Below are 9,184 nucleotides of genomic sequence, written 5' to 3'. Positions count from 1 at the left end.
AGCTAAAGGATTACCATTTCAACTTATGTATTTTAAGTGCAAACTTTTTTAGGGTAATTGAAATTGTAAATTCAAAAACACACTTTCTGGTATTTTTTATGGTTCTGTAATTTTTATGTCATATGTAAGTCATTTTTATTTGGGTGTATGACGACCACCTATATTAAACCATTTAAACTTGATAAACAGAGACATAGGATGTTACAGATGTTAGGACCATAAAAATAGCAACATTTTCAGTTTATATAAACATAAAACAGATGATTGCTGCTTCCTTCTTAACTAATATTTAGCTTAAGCTTGCTCAATAAATTTCTATAAACATGTTACTGCACAACAAAATTGCAATGAGGCATAGTTTCTAGATATTAATAACGAAATTTAACTGTTTATTTTCAAAAATTTTTAATACTATCTTGTCTATCTATATATATATTTTGTTTTGCAGAATTATTCAAAAACTGGAATCAGATTATGAAACTTCTGTTATCAAGGTAACATTTTGATTAAGTTTTTTACTGCAACATTTGGTTGCAGTTTAGTGTTTTAGTTCTATATGCTGGATGCTGGCTGAGTTTGTTATGTGTTTATGTTAAATGTGTTTAATGATTCTTTGGTTCTGTTTGAATATGGACCTTTAATTAGTGTATGTCCGCCATGTCCACAATATTCACTTCATAGCGGACATAGCAAATATTGTGGACATAGCGAACATGGCAGACATGCACCAATTAAAGGAAACGGTTTGAATAAGACATTTTTATATGTCATTCAGCGTAGCGTAATGGTTAGCAACTTTTGTAATAAGCCGATTCCAGGTTCTAGGGTCAAAGCTGCTACATTGTGGGTGCATGTGCCTTACTGCCTTTTGCTAATATTATTTAAAGCCAAAAGAAAAAACTCTAGATTGCTTTAACCCAGTGGTACAGGGTTGATAAAATGTCATAGGAAAAAACTATCACCCACAAAATAAACACTTTGTAACCTATGTGGTCGTTTTGAGCACCTTCCACCTACGCAAAAATGTCTAAATGAAATTCCTACATTTTTATATTACAAGACAATTATTTAATTCAGTGTGAAAAGTTGGAAGATCAACTCAAAGAAATTAGATTTATTTCAGAAGAAACTGGGAGAAAATATGAAGAGGTATGACTCAATGTTTGGTTTGGAATTTTTCTGCATTTAAATATGTTTAAATGATTTGTAAAGATTAGTATTGTATGTATATATTACAATTACTATTAAAATGTATGATTACCAAACAGCAACTTAATATGTTGTATTAGTATAATATAGTATACTTTTAATAATTATATATATATATATACATATTATAGTGGGGGAAGATAGGACACCTTTAGCACATAATATTCAAATAATCGTGTTTTAAACTATTAACAATCTTCATAAGTAATAAGCATACTGTTTATAATCCTTTGAATGTTTTTTTTTAACTACCAAATAAGACGACAAAATAGAGTATAAAGATGTCCAATCTTCCCCACCCTGCTATATGTAAAAAGTGTAATATATTCTTATTATGTATAATAGCTATATATCTATTTTTTCTACTGCATGATGGTATAAACTGTAAAGCCTTCTGTGGAGTATTATAGTGTAGTAGCTTAGTAAGTTGAATCAATTATTATCCTTGTAAGGTGGGACAACAATAGCTGTAAAACATGAGTGTCCCATTTCATACACCCCATGCCTTCTTTCAACCTACCAAATATGTACTGTTTATTGAGTATTTTTTTCTGTATTGTTGGCAAATTAGACAATCTATTACTAATCATTGGGTTTCTGGGCAGTTATTGTAATAAATCGTTCAAAATTTAGGCAACTCGGAGATTAACTTTCATGGACACAGAGTTGGAGAAATCTGAACAACGAATTGAAAAAGCTGAAAAGTAAAATAATTTTTTTTTCTATTTGTTTGTAATAGTATATTAATTTTAAAAGACCACATCTTATTTTGTTTTACTCACAGTAATGTAGTTGTTTGTTTCTGTGATGTACTTAAAATTTAAATAGGCTAGTTAGTTTTTATTAAGTAGTATGTAAGCATGTTACTTTCTTTCTTTGCTTTTTCTATAAAACACAAACACCATTGTAACTTCATTGAACAAAGCATCACAGCTAAAAGGTTTTTAGTAAAATATTTATAATACCCCATTTTTAGTTTATTTTCTTCCATTTTAATAACCTTTAAGTTATTCATCTTTAATTTCATTCCTTTCTATTCTGGATTGGTGAGGTCATACAGCATATCTTGCCACTTGCCATGGAAGTGATGGGACCTTGGATTTGGGCTTGGGTTGGTCCATTCTATCTTTACAGACAAATCTTTCCTCTTCTTCCTTTAATTTCTTTTTTTTCCAATCTTAATAGAAAATACAAAGAAGTATCTTCTAACTTACATCTTTCTTTGCAATGTATCAAAAAATACGAGAGTATGAATGAAAAGGTGTGAAATTTGTATTTAACTTACAATATTTAAAAAAAAGTGTTTGTGGTATTTTAGAAGATGCCTTGCACCAACACTATATATATATTGCTACAATAACTTTATTTGTAACTACACCATCTATCTACAATTTTTTATGTTTTATTGAGATACAATAACAATGTTCTTCAGATAAAACTTTTTTTCTTTAGCTGTTTCATTCTGTAAGAGGACAAGTTCCTATGGCTGTTACAGCATGGGAGTTCAGAGTTAGGTTATAGTTGACTCATTTACTCCATTAAACTGTGTTAACAGCACTATTTATAATTGGTTATAGTTTTTCTTTGACAAAGCCTAAATATTTGTTATTTTTGAGGTACTGGCATAGATTTACTTGTTTAACTCCTTGTATTTGCTTAACATAGCTGAAAGAAAAAGAAATTCAGACTGAGGATGAACTGTGTACTCTTCAGAAAAGGTTGTATGAGGTAAATCATCTTTTTTTATTTTGTCTTATTTGCACATTACTTTTTCCAAACTAGACAGATTAACTGAGGAAATGTAATATACCTAAGTGAAAATCTAATTGCACAGTATTCTTAATTTAGGTTTTAATGCTACAATGAATGTTTTTACAGAGTGAAAACCTGAGGGCAATTGCAGAAAATTCGTTGAACAATCTTGCTCAACAGGTTGGAGTTTTGGAAGGTTTGTTTAACTGTTAATTAAAAACCTCATTATATAAGCTATAATCCGTCCGTATCATTCTTTTTTTAGATGAACTGTATGAAGTAAAAATGAAAGTTTGATCAAGGATTCCTTTCTTAAGTTACAGTACCTGACAGCATGAACTTGTTATGTCACTTTAGTTCACCTAATTATTCATTGCATGTTCATATATATTTGTAGTGAACAGTGTCACCAAACTCTATTTCTCTCTCTCTAACTTAATCACAGTATTCGGCCAAACTTGTCCATAATCTTAGTTCTTGTTGCTTAACAAGCTGTGGCGCCTCACTCTTATGGAAAACGATCGAAACTTGCTTAATACTGTCCAGCTGTTGAATCCAATAACAATTAATAAGCTGCACCTTTGGGGAATTCATTACACGTGACATTATAATTTCTAAATCTAATAAACAATTACCATGGTCTAAGCAACTGAGTAGCAAGGTATTCAATAATAAATGTTTAAAGATTTTTGTTGTGCTTGTTTACATTAAAACCCTAAGTTTCCCTTCAAACATTCATCCCATGTTAAATGAAAATACATCATATTCACACAGTTTGTTTGGTATTATTGTTTAGGTTTAATTTTATGCTTGGCAGGAAATCAAGAAAAATACATAACTTGCTGTTAAGTGCAACTATTCTGTCACTATTCTGTCATGGTAGAAACTAAAAGTGAAAATATAGATTCGTTTTATAAAAAAGTGACAGTGACAAAGTTTGCAAGAATCATATTTGTTCACATTTCATTTTTGTCCTATTGGCAGAAACAACTAAAAAATTTACCAAAATGACATTATGTACAAAAAATAATAAAACTCTAAGTTCACATACTAAACATCAAACCCAGTTTACTGATAAACTAAGTAATCCATAAAGAGATTGTCTTGGTTTGGATGCGCCAAGTAATCAGCCTGAAGAATAGACGGAGACCTTCGTTCCCAAGCATTTGTCTTTGCTCTAGGACTTATTCTGTAGCCATGCAGTCTACCAGATTTGACTCTGCAGGTAATTTGAGTTATATAATTATTTATCATAAACACATAACCATTAACTAACAAAGCTAATAAATTATGACCGCAGGTTTAAAGTTTTTAGGGTAAAAAAAATTAAAGAAAATGCCCTCAAGCTAACCAAGAGCAAATCCTATAGTAGTATAGTTCATACCATTGCCTAGATCCTATAATGATTATGGTTCAAATCATTTAGCATGGCTGTTGCAGTCTTTCAACTAATGATATGCAAATGGTATATGTGGGTTTGCCCATGTGTATTAGACTCTTAATGTTCTACTTTTTGCTTAACGTTTTTAACAGTAATACTCCTGTATTATGTACCTAACCAAAAATTACAACAGCACATTCCGCAGGTATTACTATCAGTAATTTGATATTTTGTTTCTGGGAGTGGATTTTCAATATAAAACAACACAGCGATAATCCTGACAAATTCTTACTACTGGCAGACAAAATATTGGTTCTTGGTAAAATTTAAAACTAAAAAAAATGTTTTTGTTGTGTGTCAGATTATAATAACAACCTTCCAATGTTGCTCAATCCTTCAAACTTTTCCAGACTTGGTGTCTTTCTGTAAAACTTCTTGCTTGATGATCTGTGGTGATATCGCTGGTTTGATGAATGAGGGGGTGGTGTGGGTGGGTATAATGTTATCGGAGTTGATGTGGACATTCGAGAATCAAACCCAGAGTCGGCTCGAGGTGTTTCTGAAAAATCGAGAACTATTTAGACCAGTACGTCTTAACCTTTTTAACCTGCGTAATATTTTTCATTTTATACTTAGACCTCATAATACTCGTTAGAAAAACTAGAACACAATCAAATGTTACAATGATAGAGAAACTCGGGTTATACTGACTGTTGCTTCTCCGTCGTGTGTATAAATACTTTGATTTATACTTACCACCATCACTACAGAAACTGGATGCAGATTTCAATTGCACTCCGTTATTTTGTTGTTGGAATACCACCTCTACAGTCTCTTCCTTTATTAAGAAATATCTGATTTATCCTTATATTTATAATGTTAGGTATTTTTTAAAGCAAAAAAAAATAGTTTAAAATTCCACAAACATTTTGTGCATCAATTTCATCCAGTGCTGTATTATTTGTTTCTTTGGTTTCATCACTGGCCATGTTTTCTTGGTGAACCGACTGTATTTCATACATAGTATTCAATAAAATAGCAATTCCATCTGTAGAAAAGGATAAATTGGTAAATTTTGTAAACAAATTAAAAACTTCAAGGGTAATTTGATGTACTTCTGATAGTGTACTTGCACTATTAAAATATACAAAACCGCAATATATTGAAACTCTAACGTAATATTAAAGCCCTGGCCTACCTGCAATATCATCTCTATTGATAACATGCAATGCTGACAAAAGTTTGGAAAGTAAATGATCTTTATTGAAGTGTTGACTTGAAGATATGAGCAAGCAATGAAGCAGTTGATTTGCTAATAACTTATTTTCTCTTCTGCACTGTAAGAAAAGTAAAGTAAAACACAAAGTAAATGTGGGGGTCTACAGTATATGCTTGGGACCCATTTCAAAGAGACCCATATCCCAACATACTGCATGCCAGAATGGGGCAAGTAAAAACGCAAACGGCATTGATTTCAAATGCAGCTTAACTTTAACGTTTCGTTTGTGCTCAACATTTTGTTTATTTCTGTTTTATTTGACCGTTACATATACACAAGAACGATCGACTCACCAATTATAGTATTATACGCATTCTCACCTTTTCGATGTGAGAGTTAGACATTCCCAGCACACGAGGTAACGCAGACCAACCAACGGGCATCACTTTAACCAGATCGTGACAAATTACTTTGTAGATATCCATCATGTCTGTGAAAATGGAAAAAAACAACAACATTAAAATCACTCGCGCGAATCCATTTTAGCAGTACAATTAACCAACGATCAAAACGAAAAACAGGTTTGCTTGCTCTACCTCTTGTATTCGCCATGTTGTATTTTAGTTCCAACATATCTGCCAAATAACCTTGCCAACCTCCGTATCTTGATCTCAATCCATCAACTAAGCCAGTGAAACCAGCTTTACCTCTTGTCCATATAATCTTTAGTAAAGGGCTGTAGTAAAAAAAACGATAAAGGTTTTTTTGTAAGTTTATGATGTATAGTAGAGTGGGGGACGATTGGATACCTTTAGCACGTATCCTAGGATATTGATCATGTTATACAATTAACAACGGTTTACAGAAGTCGCGAGTATATAGTTTTATAATTTTTTTAATATTCTTTGTTTACTCCTAAATAGGACGAGAATATAGAGTCAAAATGTGTCCCATCTTCCCCCACCCTGCTGTATCATATGTGGTTCTAACTTGTAGGTAGGGAAACTTGATTAACGTGTTTTTAATTTACAGTCTATTCTGCTGTATGGGTGAGGTTCTACGCGAGCCGCTTCATGGACATAGGATTTAAGCCAGAGTTGGGTCATTACCAAATAGTTCACGTTGGTATAAGAATCTGTTTATTATGGGGTTTCTTTAACGTATTTTTTTCCTAACTGTACGTTGCAAGTTTTGACGTCTGTTATCGGTGCCAGTACAAATAAATAAGACGTAACTTAGCACCTTTTTGACCCGTTTAACTGATAACAGTCACACGCTTGTTTGGGCTTTCACGAACTCAAGGTGATTCGAACTATACAACAAACGTGTTTGACGATTTAGAGCAATTATGTATAGCAATATTTACCCTTACTAGAGGAGCGCAATGATTTAATTTATCGAACATTCTGAACACGAAGTTATTAAAAACAATTAAGGTAAGTCAAAGGTTTTATGAATTGACCTGCATTACCAATATAGGTAAACTGTTACCGGAACGCTATGTATAGAAATGTGTCTAACCTGTTTCTCTCTAAGTCGGTTTGACGACCATGTTGAATTACAACAACATCTTGCCAGAATAACACACCTTTCCCAACTAGATAATGTAATAACTTTGATGGCTTTTTAGTATTAATTTCTTGCAAAAGAATTGGGTAGAGCAATTGAAATGCGGTCTTTTGCCTCGTAGTCATCGGTTCTGTGTAAAATGTGTTTGTAGTTTTGTCATAGATAAGTTGCCAGAATAGTTTCATTTAATAATGTTTAAAATCGAGAAAGTTATGGATTTCCGTTATCTTAGTGTGTAATGTAGTAAATACACTACAATATATATAACGTAACTTACCTATGTTAAGCCATTGTATCCATGGTAATCTTTCAAAATCCAGCGACCAATCTTTTTTTTTATACGTTCCCTTCACTGAACTCGAAACATGCTTTTTCAACGACGTGTACATTCTGTTGCAACAGACTATATACGATCATAGGCAACATAAGCTATACAAAATACGAAACAGTTTAGCAGTATCTATGCAACTTACTACCAAATGCCATCGCAATAAAAGTACCGCGTGTATAAAATTCCTTTCAAATGGTGTTTTATCACCATAGGCACCTTGAGATATCGCTCCGACAACAATAGAGCTACTTACATGTCAATTCACAAGACGTCTTGTTACTTTAACGAAAAGCGATTGCGACCCGATATTCTAAACCATACAATATGCGTTAAATATGTATTTACAGTAAATACGAAAGCTATTGTGTGCGTACAATAGGGGCCGACTACTAAAAGGTTAATGTAAAAGCTCGGCATATTCCAGATACAGCAGTGGTGCTGTAGATACTCCTTGGTTTTGTTTTTTAAAAGAACACGAAAAATAATTATTACGCGGAACAAATTGTTAACATTCGGTTATAGAAAACATCTACAAACTATATATGGTAGAATGGGGGGAGTTGAGACACATTTTAACTCTATTTTCTCGTCTCATGTGGTAGTAAACAAGGAACTTTCAAAGAATTATAAAATTATATGCCCAAGACTCCCAAAGACCGTTGTTAACTGTTTAAAATATGATTAGGATATTCGGATATAATGTGCCAAAGGTGTCCCATCTTCCCCCATCCTACTATAGTACTATACCATTTAAATATAGGTAATTCGTTGATATGCATTTTTTAAATATTGATTTGTTATATTTTTATTTGGAAAGCTTTTGCCCACAAGAGAAACCCACTCTCAGCAACTTTCAATCTTCCATATTGTATCCTTATAGTGTTTCGTTAAAACAAAGCCGAATTTTCGGTGCAATAGAACTTTAAATTACAAAGTGTTCCATAATTGCCATAATTACCGAGTAAATGTGTTTTTTTCACGAATTTTACTAATTGGTTTTGATTGCATTTACAAAATATCAATAATAAAAGGTTAATGTATTTTGAGCATAAAAGAATGGCAGCGGTGGGATTCGAACCCACGCCATCGAAATGACTGGTGCCTTAAACCAGCGCCTTAGACCACTCGGCCACGCTACCCACGGAAGTCGTAGAAACGCAAGCTTTCAAGTACTGCTATAGTCACTTCTTTTCCGGTTTATTGCATATGCTTTCTGTTTATAACGCAAAATAGAGTAAAATAATTTTCTAATGCAAGACCTTTGCCGCACACGTGTTTTTTAATTTCCTGGCTATAGATATAAAAATGTTGAAAATAGTTGCCCAAAACCATTAACAATCGCATACTGGTTGTGTGGTTCGAATTCAACCCACGCGGACATACGTTCATTGGAACTTACGTCCAACGCCTTAACCACTCGGCCAACCCAGTTGGCTGCAAAACCACGTATTGATTCTGAGATATGTGGTGATAAGTGTTTTGGTCCCGAATGGACGTGTTGGGTTTTATCGAATATATATACAGGTGTTAGCACGCGTTAAAACTGTTTTATCCTTGCTAAAAGAATAAATGTTTTTTCCCGAATCCCAATTTTTGGTTTTGTTTTGCATTTACACAAAATATATATTACAAAAAGTCAACTGTACTTTAAGACAAAATAGCAGCGGTGGGATTCGAACCCACGCCATCGAAATGACTGGTGCCTAAAACCAGCGCCTTAGAC

At 33.0% G+C, this 9,184-nt stretch overlaps 2 protein-coding genes, 1 long non-coding RNA gene and 1 other non-coding gene across 4 annotated transcripts in view; 2 read left to right on the top strand and 2 right to left on the bottom strand.

The window, feature by feature from the left end:
* LOC100182902 (tropomyosin alpha-1 chain-like) overlaps positions 1-3,735 on the top strand; it is a 4,713-nt gene extending 978 nt beyond the window's left edge. The window contains exons 3-9 of the mRNA XM_002125533.4: positions 449-494; positions 1,078-1,149; positions 1,843-1,913; positions 2,395-2,470; positions 2,875-2,937; positions 3,088-3,157; positions 3,227-3,735. Coding sequence (XP_002125569.1) covers positions 449-494; positions 1,078-1,149; positions 1,843-1,913; positions 2,395-2,470; positions 2,875-2,937; positions 3,088-3,157; positions 3,227-3,258 — 430 coding nt within the window. The 3' untranslated portion in view covers positions 3,259-3,735. The remainder of the gene's footprint in view (positions 1-448; positions 495-1,077; positions 1,150-1,842; positions 1,914-2,394; positions 2,471-2,874; positions 2,938-3,087; positions 3,158-3,226) is intronic.
* A 14-nt stretch (positions 3,736-3,749) lies between these two features.
* On the bottom strand, positions 3,750-7,773 carry LOC100183605. Its single transcript, XM_002125373.4, has 9 exons — positions 7,408-7,773; positions 7,083-7,260; positions 6,158-6,297; positions 5,942-6,051; positions 5,541-5,679; positions 5,269-5,390; positions 5,099-5,180; positions 4,718-4,901; positions 3,750-4,180 (listed from the first exon to the last, which is right to left on the bottom strand). The coding sequence occupies exons 1-9, from the start codon at positions 7,517-7,519 to the stop codon at positions 4,030-4,032; spliced, it is 1,218 nt and encodes a 405-aa protein (XP_002125409.1). The 5' UTR covers positions 7,520-7,773; the 3' UTR covers positions 3,750-4,029.
* LOC113475790 lies at positions 6,915-9,041 on the top strand. The gene is made up of 2 exons (XR_003397566.1): positions 6,915-6,997; positions 8,509-9,041. It is a non-coding gene; the product is annotated as an uncharacterized LOC113475790 (long non-coding RNA).
* Positions 8,519-8,600, bottom strand: trnal-aag. The gene has a single exon. It is a non-coding gene; the product is annotated as a tRNA-Leu (tRNA).
* Positions 9,042-9,184: the final 143 nt, after the last annotated feature.

The sequence above is a fragment of the Ciona intestinalis genome, chromosome 2, assembly GCF_000224145.3.
Source record: "Ciona intestinalis chromosome 2, KH, whole genome shotgun sequence".
NCBI lineage: Eukaryota > Metazoa > Chordata > Ascidiacea > Phlebobranchia > Cionidae > Ciona > Ciona intestinalis.
Note: the sequence above shows the minus strand (reverse complement) of the source record. Positions and strands in the feature narration are given on the sequence as shown.

Excerpts from the sequence above, each read along its gene's own strand:
- LOC100183605 (XM_002125373.4), bottom strand. The coding sequence starts at position 7,519 with ATGTACACGTCGTTGAAAAAGCATGTTTCGAGTTCAGTGAAGGGAACG. Across the intron at positions 6,298-7,082 it reads ACCGACTTAGAGAGAAACAG|CCCTTTACTAAAGATTATAT; the intron begins GTTAGACACATT and ends TTTTTACTACAG. Across the intron at positions 4,181-4,717 it reads GGATTGAGCAACATTGGAAG|AGTCAAATCTGGTAGACTGC; the intron begins GTTGTTATTATA and ends AATTACCTGCAG.